At 46.5% G+C, this 17,970-nt stretch overlaps 2 protein-coding genes across 2 annotated transcripts; both read left to right on the plus strand.

Annotated features, from left to right (window-relative positions):
• Positions 1-96: 96 nt before the first annotated feature.
• Positions 97-3,172, plus strand: DBI (diazepam binding inhibitor, acyl-CoA binding protein). The gene is made up of 4 exons (XM_058839560.1): positions 97-226; positions 319-436; positions 2,102-2,164; positions 2,876-3,172. The coding sequence occupies exons 1-4, from the start codon at positions 218-220 to the stop codon at positions 2,947-2,949; spliced, it is 264 nt and encodes an 87-aa protein (XP_058695543.1). The 5' UTR covers positions 97-217; the 3' UTR covers positions 2,950-3,172.
• Positions 3,173-11,417: 8,245 nt separating this feature from the next.
• TMEM37 (transmembrane protein 37) lies at positions 11,418-15,269 on the plus strand. The gene is made up of 2 exons (XM_058839550.1): positions 11,418-11,617; positions 12,438-15,269. The coding sequence occupies exons 1-2, from the start codon at positions 11,597-11,599 to the stop codon at positions 13,008-13,010; spliced, it is 594 nt and encodes a 197-aa protein (XP_058695533.1). The 5' UTR covers positions 11,418-11,596; the 3' UTR covers positions 13,011-15,269.
• The last annotated feature ends 2,701 nt before the right edge of the window (positions 15,270-17,970 follow it).

The raw sequence follows: 17,970 nt of genomic DNA on the forward strand, positions 1-17,970 counted from the left end.
TGCCCTCACGCCCTGATGAATGGGAGGGCACCCGCGCCGCCTCCGCATTGGCTCCTTGCCCGCCCTGCGCCCGCCCCCGGCCCGCGCTGATTGGTGCCCGCAGGGCCCGCGGCTCTGCGATTGGTCGGCGGCCGGTCTGGCGAGGGGTGAGGCGGGCGCGCGGCGGAGGTGGCGAGGCAGAAGCGGCGGGGCCCGGAACCGCGCTGTGTTCGCCGCAATGACCGAGGTGCGGGGGGCGCCGGGGCTGCGGGGAGCCGGGGGGACCTGGGGGGCTGCGGGTACCTTCCCCTCACTCACCCGCTGCCGCCTTCCCCCCAGGCCGCATTCCAGAAAGCTGCCGAGGAGGTGAAGCAGCTGAAATCTCAGCCCACGGACCAGGAGATGCTGGACATCTACAGCCACTACAAACAGGCCACGGTGGGCGACGTGAACACGGGTAGGTGCCGCTGGAGACGCTTCGGGAGGCAGACCCTGTCCCCGTTGCGGTTCCCTCAATCCCGCGGCTCAGCCAAAGTGACTCGGTGCCGACTTGGCACGGATTTGTGTGCGGGAGGGCACAGGCGGACCCGATAAGGCCTTGTGCAATTCGGGCTTTTTAGATAAACCCGGCTGCCGCCATCTGTACCGCGCACTGAGGGCCTGAGGATGCTTTGTGCAAATACTGGGATTGGGATTTTTGGAGACCTCTGTCAGTAGGTAGCTGCTCAGGCCGAAGGGTGCTGCTTTCATGCAAACACTTCTCGGTTATACAAACTTAAACAGCGAGGCAAACGATAAAAGGGTGGAATTACCACACTAGAGGGGATGACAGATACAGTTTATTTAGACTGGATTGGCTGCTAAAAATAGTACTGGAGAGCAAAACCAATAGAGGAGAAAACTTTTATAGGAGCTACAATTAAATATATTTCAGAAAGTCTGTACTAAAAATATGTCTGCAAGTACACAGTGCAAAATGTTTCTGGCTGCTGTTCTCGCTACAATGCTGTCGATGGCAGCTCAGCCTTTGGAATAACGTTTTAAGTGTAGCGTGTCTCTATCGACCTTGTGTAATGCTGTAGTAGCTAGAATTAGAAAGGGAAAAGGTCATTTCTTTGGAGTGCTGGCCTCCTAACCCAGTAGCTGGCAAAGTTTATTGAGTGTGATTTAAAAGCTGGCAGTGAAGTGTGCAGGAAACGGTAAGTAATTTAATCTCCTTTTTCCAAAGTTGGCAACGTGAGGGAGAAAAGAAATTACTTTGGGGTTAAGATGTGTTCCTTTTGCTGTGGCTGGACCCCTCAGCATTATTAGTGCTTGACAGGCTGAAAGGGTGCTCCAGAGCTGTGAGTATGCCACCATTCCTGCAAGTGCCTGTACTCCTGTGAAGCTGCAGCCAACGTGAGTTGGCTCGAGAAGCAGCCTGTGGGAGGGTGACTGGTGAGGTTTGTGCTGCAGACAAGTGGAGCTGCCAACTGGAGCTACAGGTCACTGTGCCATGGGAGCTGCCCAGATCCATTTGTGAGTTCTAAGAATTGTCTTTAAGGAGAGAAAGAGAGAGGAAGTAAAACCACAAAGAGGACTTTACACAAAGATTAACCATATACATGTCATTCAGTACTTGGCCAAATCACAGCCTGCAGTGAAGTGAGTCAGATTTTCAACATTTCCAAATGCAGATGCAGAACTATAGGTTAGAAACACATGATGATAATGAGTTCTAAGCTGTATATTACTACAAACAGCTGTTTGTTTTCGTGTCTCTGCCTGTAATGGACCTCAGAGTATTTCAGCTTTACTTTAGAGCTAGTGTTCTTTAAATGGATAGCTTTTTTGTGACAGCAGGCTCTTCAGAAAGTACAACAAAACCAAATCACAATAGTTGGTGCTCTTCTGCTCAAATGCTGCTGTATCAAGGGAATTTGAAAGAGTCTATTTCTGTTGTCACCAACCATGTTATAACATATTCCCCTCAGGTGATCTGCTGGCTACAGGTTAGCAAATAACAGCTGCAGGGATGAGCCATTGTATTTACTCAGGGTTAAGAGCTAACTAAGCCTTCAAGTGGGTATTACTACAGCCAGATCACACAAACTAATCCTGCTGCTTATCCTGTCTCTCTCAGAGCGCCCTGGCATGCTGGACTTCAAAGGTAAAGCAAAGTGGGATGCCTGGAGTGCATTGAAAGGTATGTGTCTGATTAAATAAATGAATAAAATTACCACTGGAAAGCTAGTCAGAAAGACACATGTAGTTCAGCAAGAAACAGAACAGTGTTGCATTTTGATACAAGAGTTCTAGAAGTTCAGAATGCCATGATAATAAACTTGAATTACCTCTCCAAGACAAAAATAATCCTGAAAAATATGGCCTGTGTGAAAGGGAATTAGGGTGCAAAATACCCAGCTGGCCTAAGATGTTAAATAAAGAGGAAGAACAGCAGCAGAAATCTCAATTTGCTTTCTTGGTCCCAGCCTAGTACCCCAGAGACTGAGCTCTCCCTCCAGCTGTTGAGCATCTTCCAGCTAGGAAAGCTTTGGAAGAAACAACTGAGCTCCCAGCCCTAAATGAGGAGCCAAACAAGTGGTCTAATCTATGTCAATAGGTCTTTTTGTCTCTTGTTTTAAAGAATAGTTTTCCTGTAATAATTGTCAATGACACTAACAGAACTAATACACTGCTTGATTGCTGTCTGTGCAAAAACAACTTTGCTTGGAAACATTGTTTTTTCGTGACTGATGGAATGCATTTGTTTAAAACTTTAGCAGTGGATTCACAGCCAAGTGACCTTCCTGGCTCCTTTGCTCTGGTGGCATGGCTATAGCGAGCAGTTGTGACTTGTAAAAGGCATCTTAATCTTTGAAAGCTATCTGACTGCTTCCTGTGTTCTGTCCCTCAGGAATGTCCAAAGAAGATGCAATGAAAGCTTACATAGCAAAAGTGGAAGAACTAAAGGGCAAATACGGCATCTGAGGACTGGATAAATCAGCTACATGCACGCCTGAAACCTGCCTTATTTCTAATAATGTAGAAAACTGGTTTCTAAGAGTAACTTTAGATACCTAATGTGTCATAGTCGATTCTCCTCATGCCTGTAGTTGAGGAGAAGTTATGTACCTGCCTAATGTACTGACACGGTATAAATTCCTTCTGGGAACAAAAATGTGGAACTCATTAAAGTGCATTTGGTACTTTAGCTGTTGTGCTGGTCATCCCTTAGCGGTCACTGTGAGCTCATCCCTGTCGCCGCTGCCGAGCAGAGCTGCCTCCCCTGTCCTTGTGCCACTAGAGGGGGTCGGTCACCTGTGTTCGGGCACTGCCGCTCCTGTCCAAAGCACTCCTTTCCAGAGAGGTGAGTGGCAAGCCACAGAAGCTGGAGCACCACAGAACCTATCTGGAAAAGATTATCTCTAATGCTCTGCGTGCTATGAACAAGGTGCTTGATACTTGTTGCCCAGAGCTTTCAACAGCTTCTTAGTCAATAATTGCCAAATCATCTTTCATGAAACACATCTGGGGCATGTTATTTCCCAACAACAGTGGCTTCTAGAGAAAAGGCAAATACTGAACACAAAGCCTTCCCTGGGAAAGGAAGGGTTCCACAGGCAGTGGAGTTGATTCTCTTGATGCTGTAAAAGCAAGAGAATCAACTTGATGTTGCCATGCAGTTGGCTGCAGTGAGGGGTGAGTCACGTACAGACTGGCTGAACACTGGCAAGACTGCTCAAAGGGAAAGACTTAGTGATCATCAGCAGAAGTTCAATTACAAAACACACAGTTGTGACTGTCTGTAGTACCCTAATTGTTTTGGTCTGCCTAGTGTAGTCTCTTGGAGCTGCTGATGATGGAAAAGGAAGATTTTGCTTTTAAAATGTGACACCGAACTATTCCAGCATAGAGCATTTGAGGATGAAATCACAACCTTATACAGGAATAAGGCATTATAATTCCTGTTGTGCTGGTTGGCATCTGAATAGGTGAGGACTTCAACCACTCTCAGATAAACAATTGATTTGTAGAACTACATAAGGATGAAAACTATCATTATGTATCTGTCTAGGTAAATACAGTTTTGTAGCTAGTTATACATGGTAAGTAATAGATTTGGAGATTACTTCACACGCTTTCAAAAATTGTAACTTCCCCCTTTATTACTTTTAATGGGAAATGCTCTTACAGCTGCTTTTTGTCCTTCAAAATATGTTAGGATACAGAGCAAAAGAAAAATGGCAATTTATTCTTGTTCCTCCTTGTTCTTCTGGGTAAGTAAAATAAGCATTTGGGGTTTTTTACCTGCTCTTATATCCTCCGTTACTTGAGATTGTCTTAATTTACTTTGCAAGAGAGAGGTAAGAGCAGATGTTCACCATAAGAAATGCTTTTACCTCTTCTCTGGCCCTAAATTCCACATCTTCTACAGCTCCATCTTGGCAGCTGTATTTTGTGAAGCTGGTTATCCTTAAAGGATTCTGCCAACCTTTACGAGAGCAGAGCTCATGCCAGCAAATGCTCCCACATTGCTCTCGTTTGCTGGAAGCTGATGCACTGTGAGCACACATTTTTTGCCAGCACATTTTCTGTCTAAACAGGTGTAGCCAGAATTTTTGACTGCTAACTGGTGGAGTTGGGTCTAAAGGATAAGCTGGGAGTAGCAAGTTCTATGTCTCAATCCTCATTTGGATTAGTTTCCCCTGTGAACAATTATTTGTTCCAGTGCTGCTCCCTTTCTCATACCTCTAGCGTTAGGAAAACATCACTTTGTACACAGTGCTTGTCCCAGAGAGGGTTTGCTCTTAGCCAGGCTCAGAAATAATGCTATTTGCCAAGTAATACTAGTGACTGAGAACTCTACCTTGTATCTTTATTTGGATACTTAATTTTTTACTGTAATAAGACCTTTCTGCTTGCAGCTTCACCATCCATGAGAAAATAACATCAGTGGTCTTACTATTTTTGTTTGCCCTTTGGCAATCAACTGTGCCTTTCAGGAGCAAGCTGAAAAATTGAAGATGTGGAAATAGCTCAGCAGTAAGTGGCTACAAAAGGCACGGAGGTGGAAGCAAAGGTACTGGTGGTGACTGTGCACAGTGTTTGTGACAAAAAGCAGCAACACAAAATTTGGCTGGATGGGTAGTAATTGTTGAGTTGAAGTAGACTGAGCTGAGCTAAGGGGCTCATTGTGGTTGTCTAGCAGCAGGATGAATGTCTGTAAACGTGTAAGGATGCTGGGCTGCCTGAAAATGTTGTTGACCTAGTGACTGCCTAGTGCTCACAGGTAAGGTGTGTGAGGCACCTGGGCTGCATAAATAACAGCTGGGCAGCAGTGACACCAGGGCAGTGGTAGTTTAAGGGATCTAAAAACAGATTTGTAGGTAGAGGTAATTGCTTTTATTATGCAAATAAGGTGGTAAAAATAGACAACCATTATCGTACACAGTCTTGAGATCAGGAAGAGAAGCAACAAGCCTCAAACCAAAATACAATCCAGAGCCATTGCTCTGCATGCAGTAAGGTACTTTTGATGGCTGGGCAGTGCTGCAAAACAGGGGATTGTTCTGACACCCACTCAGGGAGTTGCTGTTATTTCCTCTTTGTTAGATCAAAGACAGGCCAGCAACATCCTGATCCTCGCAGTGCTGGGGAAGGAGGGGCGTGCGCCGAAGGCAGCCCAACACGCAGGAGGTCAGAGGCCAGCTGGCACACACACACTCAGCTCTGCTCTGCTGAGTTTGCAGTGTGCAGGACGGAACCTGGACTTTGGATATGGCAATAATAAATGTTAACTCCAGTGTGTGATAAGACAGTGATCCTTCTATCGTGCTTATATGGTTAGCTCTTGCGCAGAGCAGCACAGAGCTAATTGGCACCCACTGCAGGCAGAGATAAGAAAGGGATGATGTTCTCCTTGGAAATCTCTTTCTGATGGGTTTTGCTTGCTGTTAACAAACATGTGAAGGTACAACACTCCTAGCACAGATTTAACAAATCAGTATTGGTGTGTTACTTAAGGCCTGTAACAGATTTTTCAACCCTGTGAAGTAAATTTTTCAGTTTGGTTAAAAGGCCCTCCAAAGCTGACTGCAGTGTGCAAGTGGCTCAGAATTCTTCAGTACTCATCTGGAGTGATCCTGTTTCACAATGGAAGCATTTTAACCTTTGAACTTATTTGACCCTGATGATACTGCTAAAAATAAATGACAATTGCATTTGCTGCTGTTCAAAATATTTGCTCTTCCCCCTGAGTGTTCAGAGCAAACAGAATTGGGCAATACTACTTTGGGCTGACTGGCCATCTAAGCCATCTTGTAAAATTGATTATAAATTGGGGAGACACAAAAGAAAGTGTATTTTGGTTGGGACAGTTTTCTAAATACCACAGCTGTCACCCCAGAAATAGGTTACACAGTCTTCAAAGTTGTCAAAGCTGTGTAGAAGTAAGACAAGTTGCTATCACATTTATATAAGACATTTGAGTGCATTCACAGCAATAAACTCAGAATGCTAAAAGTTATGAATAGAACAAAAATATAATTTAATTTTCTTCTCCTCCTCACAAGTCTATGAAGTACCTTCCAATCTATTTTAGATGGTTCCTTATCATTTATAGAACAAGCTTGTATTTCTTCTAGAATCAGGGTATCTGTGAAAGTTACAACTTTTTGAAAGTAAACACAGCTTAGTTGTGTTACCTTTAGAATACTGAATTCACATGGAGCTTGTCTGCAGTGACTTTTTAACTTTCATTCCCAGTTATTCCCAGTACACATACATTTATAAGCTGCATCAAAAGAGGCATCACCACACGCTTTCTTTCTACACCCTGGAAAGAAAAACAATTACATTACTTGGCCAACACAGCCAGGCAGGCACCTTGTTTGTCCCCACCAAAACATGCAAGGCACCAGTTTGTGTTTCCCAAAAGCCTGAGGTAATGGTATTTCATCTCCTAATAAACACTCCTCCTTTGATTAAGTTCTGAACCTGGGAGAGGCACTAACCAGTTCAATGTACTTCATACTTTTAAATCTCTTGATTTGACTTTTTACTGATAGAAGAGATATGTATGTGACAGCTGAGAAACTGAATTATTTCCCATAACTTATATAGTATTGAAATACAGATCCAAAATTTTCTAGTAGTGCAAAAAGATTTAAAGTTGAGTTGTGGGTTTTTTGTGGGGTTTTTTTTTTTTTTGTATAGAATGTATATTTCAAAGCAGATTTGTCAGAAAGGTCACATGCAAACATTTTGAGGTATTCCCTGAGCCAGTGTAACTATTGCCAGAAGTTCCTAAAAAAGGCTGAATCTGAAACAGAATGAGTGAGCACCCAGTGATGAATCTCTGCAATGTGGTGCTGAGGTAGGTCCAAAAACTGATCAGTGGTGAAAAAACAATTCTTGCCGGGATACAATATCTATTCCTTTAAGCCTGTCCTGTTTAAAGTCTCTCTTTTTCTTAGACTTAACTGAGGTGGGGGATAAAATCTCTGTAATGGACTCCCACATTATCAGCATGTTTCTAACGCAGCTGAGTCCCTCAGCAAGTGCTGTTTGATGTGGGTGAGCGATAGGACCCAGAGCTGAGTGGAGTATTCCTGGGTGTTATTGCCATGTGCAGCAGCCCAGGCCTCTCATGCACAGCCAGCAGTGAGTGGGAGAGCCTGGGGCAGCAGGGACACGTGGTGGCCAGTCTGCCTTTCTGTGGCACAGCAGAGGTGTCCAGGCAGGAGGCAAAGTGAAACCATCTGGCCCAGGAGCTTTCTCCTCTTTACATGCTTTTACATGCCAGGAGGAGTTTGTCCGCTTGGCTGCAGTAACTTGCAGCAATGGGAGGAAAATCCTGAGGTAAAGTAGTTGTGATAAGGGGCTGGTCTGAGCTGTGTGGGCCTTGGCACAACCCAAACCCCCTTTTGTTATATATGCTGCTGCCTGGGGCACAATTCACCTAGGATGACTGCCTGTGTTCCCAGAAGCTGCTGGGTTTGAGCAGCTTGCCAGCAACTTGCTGACTTTTTGCCCCATTCCAGAAGCTCTGTTTTGGCCCAGCTAGCCTGAACCCAGCCTGAGCTGAATGCACCTTCTTTAACCTGGATTTTTAGTCTGCTACCAGGAAAAGGAGAAGGCAAGAGAACAGTGACAGGAGACAGCCTCTTCCTTCTTTCTCCCAACACTTTCTACATGCTCACCCCTTTGAGAAGATACAAAAAAAAAATAGTAACATTTTCCCCCCCCAAACAGACCTTGGACACCTCCCAAAGTCTCACTCTGCAAGATACTCAAGATGTATTTGTCTCAAAGATCAGTTCCACTTCTCTCTGCAGAGATACGTTGAACTAGGGATCTGACAAAACTGAGGGTTTAAATCAGGTGAGTTGCTATGCCAAGAATTACAGATGTGATCAGAAAGAATTTTGTTAAACAGAAAAATGCATTTGCAGAAGTAACCAGCTTCAAGATCAGATGAAGCTGGACTGGTGGTGCCTCAGTCACTTGTGTTCTGCTTCACCTCTGAGTGATTTCACTTCACTGGGCAACTGTTCCCTAAGCCCCTGGTGACACTCAGATTTCGGTCCTGAACCTTCTCCAAGCTTCTGCAGGAGAAAACCTGGAACAGCTTCTTCAGTGTTAAACTTCTCATGGTTTTAAATGAACCAGATGAACCTATTTCTGTGTTGTACAACAGTCTCTGGTAATTTCCATTATTTATGAACGCATTTCCCCGAAAACTTTCTCTCCAGGGATAGGATGTGAAATGCCTACTTAAACAATAGAGAAAAGGGACTTTCTAAACAAAATAATGAAACTGGCAATATACCAAGAACTCTACATTAACACAACCAAAAATACTTCTAAAGTGCATTAAAGGTTATTTACTCTGTTGTTATTACATAGGTGATGTATTTTTCAGACAAAAAAATTTTTTTTTTCTTTTACAGCACTGACCTCTTTTTATTGTAAAATACTATTTTCACATATTATTTTTAAAAATAGTATAGAGGCATTTTCCCACTTTTTTTTTTTCCCCCTTTCTTTTAAAGTTAGACAATGTGTTTGGCTTGTTTTGTAATGAGATGATGAAGATAAACTCATTACATTTAAAAAAGGTGCAGAGTTCTCACAGGCTTTCTAAACCCAGACAGCTTTACCAGAAGGTATCTCCAGCCAGGTAAGTGCAGAAATGAAGCACTCACTGTTTATAACTAGTCTCTCTGGGATGACTTCAGAAAAGTGGCTCTGAAAGTGCCTATTCAATGCTGATTATAATTCCAGGTCCAGTTTAATTTTCATTTATATTTGGGGAGACTAAATTAAATACAAAACATTGAAGCAATTTCTCGTTTGCAGAAAAAGTGTACCATCCCCTATCACCCTTTTTCTTCAAAGAACAGGCTTGGCACATAACTATATATTTACTAAAGAATCTAAGTATGACAGGGGAACAGTTTTGGTTTCAAAAGTAACTACTTTAATTTCCTCATTCATCGGGGCTTTTTATGAATGTTTTTACTCATGTGAACCTTACCATGGGCTTTTACAGAAAAAAATAAAACAATTATCTTGCTCATCAGAATATCCCTCACCGTTCAAAGTTAAGATTTTTAACTGCTGAAGTCGTTAGAATGACTCAGATGTTTTAAATGCAGATCTGTGCTTAATGATTTGCTAATTGTGGGCCAAACTGCCTAATGCTTTGCAGGAATGAGCCAATGTTACAGAAAGTATAAGTTACATGAAGATTTTTGTCAGATAGGAGTTGGTGTATTTTGTCTGTATTTGTTCAGTATGCAAGCAGTCTTTATTCAGTTCATGCAACAAATGAGACAAAAAGACCTGTTTGTGCTTTTTGAGCCAAAAGTACATATATATTGTTGAATTTGGAACTTTGACATGGAAGGGTATAACATCAAATGCATGTAATCAGTCTGCACAATGCAATGCAGAAATGCTGTTTAACCTGTGGAATAAAGACCCCAGGATCCTCATAAACATCTTCTATCAGCTGGTGAACCTAAGATGAAAGGGAGGTGGAAGCATCAAGTTTTCAAGCTTGGATAGCACATTCAGAAAACAAAATATGTTGCTGACCACAAACCCACAAAATAAGTTTCAACAACAGACCTTGCAAAGATTTGCCATGGGTTGCAAAAGGAGAAAATCTCAATTCTGTGTCTGACAGAAATATAATCTAACATTGTATACAACTTTATAGAGAAACATTTAAACAAAAGATTGTGCAGGAGGAGAGAAATGAAAAGGTCATCATTTATCATTAAAATTAAAAGTATGAAAACTAAAGTAAATGTTGTTCAGAACACCCACTCTTGCTAGAAATAGTGTTACAGAAAACACCCCCAGACTGATCACAGCAGACATAAATGGTGTTTTAAAGTAAGCACAGCAAACCTTGATGGAATTGCATAGAGATTAAAATAACGAGACAATCTGTATAGACAGATGATTAGTTCAGAAATGGAAGCTGCAAGAAGGGTAAAGTAACAATAACTTCTACCAGCCCATATTGGAGGAGAGCCTTCCAACTCCTTTTGGCTAGAAAGGGAATGGCCAAATTCTGACCCCTATGAATACGAGAGAGACCCAGAACAACGACCCCTGGGGCTGTCCACTGGACCTCAGACTCTCTGCTGGAGTCAAAATCAGAATTTGGCAGTAAAACAAGAGTTTCTGATGACACAGCAACAGCCAGCTTTCTTAGGCTTTTTAAAAGTTGTTTCAGACAAAAAAAAAAAAAGAAAAGAAAAAAAAAAAAGTAGAGCGGTCAGTAATTCATTAGAGGACGGCAAAACATGAGTGAGAAAAAGAGCTAAGGCGTAAAACTTTATGAGCAGAGAGGTTTTTGCTGACAGTACAGGTAGAAACAGGTAAGGTCGAGCAGGCTGGTAGAAGATAAGAGCGCTCACACAGCCCAAGGTGCGAGGCCATCGCTGCACCGGAGCCGGTGCCGAACGGCTTCGGGAACACAAACACCGGCCCAGACACGGCGGGGACCGGGCGGCGAGGCCAGGGCGGGGTGTTCCTGTAGCCACAGGGGTCTCCGGGGCCGGGTGTCACCGCAGCCCATCACTGCAGCCCCAGAGACGCTCCCGGGGGTTCCTGCGGTATCCCGGGCGAGCGGGCAGGGCTGGGGCAGCCCCCCCGTCCACCATCGCTTGGCGCTACAACACAAACTGTTCCTGGCGGCAGGAGCACACCTCGAGCCCTCCGGCAGCCGGGGACAGGGACGGGTGAAGCTACAGCGCGGCGAGAGGCATCGCCACCGTCCAGGACACCTCCTGCCCGGCGGCCGTGCACTACAGCAGGCTTGGGCGAGTCCGTGCCCCGGGCCAGAGCAGCGCTGCTCCCCGCGCGGTGCCGGCTGTGGGGGGAGCAGCTTCGCTTCGCTTCGCTCGGCTCGGCTTGGTTCGGTTCGGTTCGGTTCGGCACGACCCGGCCCAGCCGGCTCCGCCCGTCGGGGCCGCACTGCTGACTCAGCCGCGGGGGGGCCCGGAGGGCGCCCCGGCCCCGCGGGCGTGGCGGCCGGGGGGGGGGCTGCCCTCCGCCCTCCGGGGAGATAAAGAGCGGCGGCCGCAGCGCGCCCGCGTCTCTCGGCGCCGCCGGCAGCATGACGGCCATCGGGGCGCAGGTACGTCCGCAGCTCCCTCCCGCCGCGGGGCTGCTGCCTCAGCCCGGCCCTGCGCCGCCGGGGTCGCTCCCACCCTGCCCGGAGCAGCTCCGAGCCTTCCCGGAGCAGCGGGGCGCAGCCGGCCGGGTTCCCTTTCCCGCCTTCTCCGGCCGGCGGCAGCTCCCCGGGGCCGCCGCTCCCCTCATCCCCGCCGCACGTGGCTCTCTGAGGGGGCCGGGGGCTCTTGGCTCGACCTTCCATTGCATCTCGTCACTTGGTGGGTTTCGGTGAGGAGGGGAGGTGCGGGTCCGCGGGGGCTGCAGCTGAGAATTCCCCCAAGCCCCGGGGTAGCTGAGCCGTGCGACCCCGGGGTGAGGACCGAGGTCTGGGCCGCTGCTGCTGCCGGCCGGAGGAGGAGAGACCGGCTGGAGGCAGCTCGGGAGGGCAGTGCTGGGAAGTAAGAGCCCCCCCAGCCCGCTGCTGCCGCCTCCTCCGTGCCAGCCACCGGCCTCCATCCTCCCAGGGGCCGGTGGCTTCCTCCAGCCCTGCCCCAGCAGGAGGTTGTGCTGCAAGACCGTGGGGCAGGGACCTGGTTCAGCCGAGAGCTTTTCTGATCCTGGTCCCAGGCCTTGACGTGGGAGCATTGTTTGTGCAGCCAGGGAACCGGGAGAGCTTCACCCACCCTTCCTTTCTCCTGTGTACAGCCTTCCCTAGCGAGAAGGGGTTTGATGTGCACAAGTAAATATTTTCAAATACTGAATCCCACGGCTTTGTCCCTCTGGCTTATTTTCACCCTGAAGCACCGCTGTTAGCTCTGTTTTTTCCTCACGCTCCCTTTCAGGCACAGCAGCTGCTGGCACACCGGAGACCACAGAAATCCTTCTTTGAGACACTCATCAGGAGCCTGATCATCCTGTGCGTGGCGATAGCCGTGGTCTTGTCATCCATCTCCATCTGCGATGGCCGCTGGCTCTTTGCGAGGGGGCAGCTCTTTGGACTGTGGCACTTCTGCACCGTTAGCAATGACAGCGTCCTGAAGTGTGTCACAGACCTCAGCCTGGCCCAGGTGGAGGGGCTGAGCGTGGGGGTGATTCCCATCAGGAGCATGGTGTCCTTTGCCGTTGTGGTTGCCATATTTGGGCTGGAGCTGCTGATGGTGTCCCAAGTTTGCGATGATGCCAATGCCAGGCGGAAATGGGCAATGGGTTCCGTTCTCATCCTCATCTCTTTTTTGCTGTCAGCCACTGGTGTTCTGAGCTTCTCCATCCTGGTGAAGGATCACCTCACCTTCACAGGCTTCACGCTGACATACTGGTGTGAGTTCATTGCTGCCTTTCTCTTCTTCCTTAATGGAATCAGTGGACTTCACATCAACAGCCTCACACACCTCAGGAACGGGGTAGGCAAAATCTAGGCACAAAAGATGTACCTCTGCCTTTGTGTAATCAGCTTTGCCAATTAGACTGGAAAAAAGAGAGTCTAATGAAGTTTGAGAAGGAGGCCCTGTCTTAATTTGTGTGCAAGGAGGGGAAGCATGAGTCAGTCTTAATGCCTGTAGAAGACAGAACCACCCACTGGTCAGCATGGAGGGCTGTGCAACACCAGCCAAGCAGAGACTGGACTGACTGCAACTGCAGTGTGGTTTTCTGGAGGAGTGGATTAAAGCAGAAGGTGTCCTGTTAAACATGCAGAGATTTGGAAGACTTCAATCTATCCCACATATTGACCTGAGGCTTGCACAACACCTGCACTGCTGTGGGTTTGGTGTTGCTGTGCTTTTCCCCATATTCACATACCTATGAAGAGTGTGATACAACTTCGGTGTGTCTCATGGGTTTGTTCTGGCTCAGGGACAGATGATTTCTGCCTGGCCATGCTCACTGGTGTGGAGTATTGAAAATCTTCACTGGATCTTACTTCATTTTTCTTTCAAAAGAGAAGGCACACAGAACTTGATCTGGTCACAGGCTTTGTTTACTTCTGGCATGTTCCCTTTATCTGTTCTTTTCTTGGTCAGTTTTTTGGTGATACTTCAGACAGAGGTGCTGACCTGGGGCCAGGAGTAGATAGATGTTGGGTGATGGAGGTGCACAGGGAAGGGATGTGATGCTTTCCTCAGGCAGCAATGCATATCCATATGTTTGTGGCCTCTCCCCAGTGTCACCACTCTCCTGCCACCCCTGAAGGACATGTGCCAACAGGTGAGCCAAACTGGCTCTCACAACCCTTGCAAAGTTTACGGTAACAGGGCATTTCTCTTGTTTTGTTTTTTTTTCTTTGTTCTTTGGGGCAAGAGGGACAAGCTCTGCAGAGGCTTCATGGGGTGTTGTGGCTGGGCAGACCATGCAGAGGCCACCATAACTTCTGGGATGTGTTTTGATTATCACGGTCTCCTCTGGGGCAGTGGGAAATCTGCTTCCTGTAGCATTTCTTATGGGAGGAGAAAACCCTGGATCCTCCTAACCAGATCAGGTCCTTTTCTTCCTCTAACAGTGAGCCTGGGAGGAGAAGCAGCCCGTGATTGCCTAAGGAGGGGCTGATGGGTGCAGCTCTAATCTGTCACCACTGGTAGAAATGTTGAGAGACCTGGCCAAAACTATTATATAAAGGCTGGTCTTCCTTCTGCCAATGTCTGAGTCAAGATCGCTAAAATTGCTACAGCTTTGAAGTTCTCCGTGGTGTCTTACATAAAAGGAGAGAAGACCTCACTTGTAGAGTAGATTGCCCTACATGTGTTCTCCCTGTCCAGCACACAGCATTCGGTTGCTCACAGGTAAAACTGTCTTCAGACTATTCCAGGGTTTCTGGTTTACTATTTGCTTTGTATCCACTAGTAAAGCTGCTTATATCCTTGTTTTAGAACAAATGTTTCTACATGCTTCATCCATGTACCTTGTCTGTTGAGCAAGGTTTTAGCTTCCTGTGCAGCAAGTTTGACACAGTTTTTCACCTGAAACAAATGCATCTTAGCACAGAGGCCAAAAAGCCTGTGTAGGTAAGCCATGAGTAAATAGCTTTGTCTTTGAAAGCTAAGAATCTTAAGCTGTGCCTGAGCTGAATGTGCCACACTTTGATGAATGTGCTCCTGTGGACTGGCTTGCTTTCAGGAGGACAGTCTCCACTCCTTCTTGGACTTCTGTAACTTCTTAAGACAACACTCCTAAGCCTGTTTTGCAATGCAGGTTCAGATTTGGCTTGCTCTGGACAGTGCCAGTTGTACTTTTGCACATGAATCTGCTCATCTTTCTGTCAAGATGATGCAGAGCTGTGCTATCAGACAGCTCCTGAAGCTCTTGTAATGTTTGGAGCTTTGCTGAGGTTTCGTGGCCATTCTCAATGACAAGGACTTGTGCCCTTAACTTGTCTCTGGAAAACTGCACTGTGACTGTGTCTGTTTGCGAGAGTGCTTTTGGTTTGCTGAATGGCATTGTTGAAGATGTGCTGCTGGGCTGAACTTGCAGATGCTTGTGTGAGATGGTGCTGTTGGCTTTAGCAGAGACATTTAGGCCAAAGAGACCCTGCAAAGTCTGGTCCCAAACTGTTGCACTTTGTTGTTACCAGGTGTACCAGCAGTATCTTAACTAACCAATAATAAAGTTGTGAAGCCCACAGGTTCCCGTGCCAGGCAGGACAGCTCCGCTACGTGTAAGGGTGTCTATGGCTTGTCTAGAAACACGAATGTAACTTCAGAGTGACACTTTGGTGACATCCAGACTTGGAAATCTCTTCTGTGTGTACACTCCCTCAGGCTGTGCCTCCATCCCTTTCCTTGGAAGGCAGCCATGGCCAGAACGGGTTCCAGGCTGGTGCCTCCTGTTTGGGCTAGAGGGAGACTGGACAATTGGCCATTGAGTTCACCCTAGACATGGTGCAATTGTGAATGATTTTAGGATGCCCTCTGCTAGATGAAAAAGAGGCCTTTTGTTGGGGGTAGGGAATTCTCTGGGGAAAAGAGAGTAACTATTTTTTCCAAATGGTTTTGTATAGTACTGCTCAACGTAATTACACTGGGAAAAGATGCATTTTGACAGCTAAATATTACAAAACAGAGTCGATTGTCTTGGAGACATCTTTATATAGAGCAACCTGTGCAGCAGTGGGTCACTGTTCATTTTCTGAAATGTGTGGAAGTGTCAAGCAGTATTCCTGAAGTTTATTAAATAAATTGATTTGAAATAAGAATTGTAATATTCACTCTTTTTACCTTTATATTTAAGGGGATGAGTGGGGTTTTACATAATCTCCCAGGCACAATTCTGTGTGTTTACCCAGCTAAACTGATGATGAAATGACTGCTTGGTGCTCTGCCAAGCTCTGACCAAGGGAACTGAGGCCACTACATGCTCCCCTCTCCCTTTCCCTCCAGTGTGTCTGCACCAGCCCAAGAAGCCAGCACTGCTTTCTTGTCTTGCAAAACAAGAAGGGCAGTCAGCTGTGTTGCTTCGTGGGAATTTGAGATAACCTCGTAGGCGCTTTAATGATTTCCTGCTGTTGCATGTGCTCTGTTTACCAGCTAAAGAGCTCTTTCCTGTGTCCTTCACCTTCCTGTTCCCACACTACACCCCGTGTCTGAAGCATCCTTGCTCTTTTCCTCAGCTCTGATTGTCTGGCCTGCTAGAAGTGCTATCTGAGTACAAATGTGTTTAAGTCTTTCTCTCTCAGAGCTCACTGAATTAGCAGGTTTAGTTAAATGTCAGGAAAATAGCTTCCCAGCTACACCACTGAATAGTTTATGTAATCTCAAGTTAATTAGCACCTGGTGCTCTCTTTCCAACAGGAGAGGTCATTGGCCTGTCTCAGTTTAACATCTCCTAAAAGCAGGGTAATGAACATCACTTCTTGTTAATGAGCCGTTTAGACTTAGTAACTAACTTTAATTGGACGCTTGTACACAAGCCATTGCCTGTGGATAAGAATAAGGAAATGTTGATACAGGGATATTGATGTTATAAATGTTGATACTAGCTGAGGAAGTATCCTGCCTGGACTGTATTTTTCCAGAGTCACAGAATGGTTAAGGTTGGAAGGGTGCACTGGAGGACATCTAGTCCAGCCTCCCTGCTTCAGTAGGGTCCCCTAGAGCAAGCTGTTTTAAGTCTCCAATACATTCATCAGCTGTGCTTGTAGGGACACCAGGAGTGGGGTTAAGCCTTGCTTGCTTTTTGCAAGCCACAGGAAGGTGATTACAAAGATGCATTATATGACTGTCCTCGCCTGCTTTCTCTTTCCCTCTCCTGGGACCTATGGTAAGCTGATAATGGCCCTTCTTCTCAACCTTCTAAGTCAGCTAGCATATGCAAGAAGGACCTCATTTCTGCATGAAAACAAGGTCTGCCCCAGGCAGTGTCCTGGAAAGGGGTGTTGCCTGAATTCCTCGGGCCTCTCACCTTCACTGGACCCAACCCCGCTGAATCGGTACCAACCCTTCTGAAGCAGCCCATTTCAGCTCTCCTGCACTCAGGCGTTGCACAATGTAATTATTCACAGCACCGCTATTGGTTTTTTCTCTTGACAGTTTTGCTAGGAACTTCCTCGTTGCGGTGTTGGAGAGAAAATCCATTCATGACTTCCTCTTAAATTCATTATCTCTTAGGCTGCTGATGCTCAGGCTGGAGGTGCTGCCTGCTATGCTGGCTGCTCAGGGCACCTGGAGTGAATAGCCAGAGGCTGTCACCAGTGTCCCTGAACAATGATAACTATTTGGGTGGAAGGTGGTACTCGGGTCCTATTTACTGGTAAAGCCACCTGCTTTACATTGAATACCCAGGACTTCACATTGAATACCCAGGAGCAAGTGCAGCGAAAGGGAGGTGGGTGGGCTCTATGAATATGGAGTTTGTGTTCATCCTCTGTGCCTTCATCTCTTGTTTTTCCATTGCTTGCTGAGATCTGTTTTCCTGTTCCTCTTCATCTGCCTATAAACATGTCAATGTCCCCAGAGCTCAGGAGCTCTTTTCTCTAGGATCCTTCAGCACAGCTAAACAAACAAGATTCCCCAGCAGAGCAGGGAGCCTTTGCAGTGCCTGCCCAGGGGATGGGGGAGGTAAGAACCCGTCCCCCTGGGGTGGTGTTTGGCAGCAGCTTCCTGTGCCCAGCAGAAACCAGGATAAGGTCACAGCATCACAACTCCAGGGGCTGCCTGCTTCTGGTATCTTCCCGAGTGGATGTGCTCTTCGCCAAGAGCTGAGGACTCCAAATTCCAGCTGACATCCAGGAGTTTTTATGGAGCCTCAGCTCTTCAATCAAACAGGGCTTGTGCTTGCTGCCTGAAGCGAACATGTTATAGAGAATCTGGGAATAATTCCTTTTCTTGGTTATTTTGGGCAAGACAAATAAAACCAAAATGGCCATGTAACACAATAATTTATGCTAGA

Source organism: Poecile atricapillus, chromosome 5, assembly GCF_030490865.1.
Source record: "Poecile atricapillus isolate bPoeAtr1 chromosome 5, bPoeAtr1.hap1, whole genome shotgun sequence".
Lineage (NCBI taxonomy): Eukaryota > Metazoa > Chordata > Aves > Passeriformes > Paridae > Poecile > Poecile atricapillus.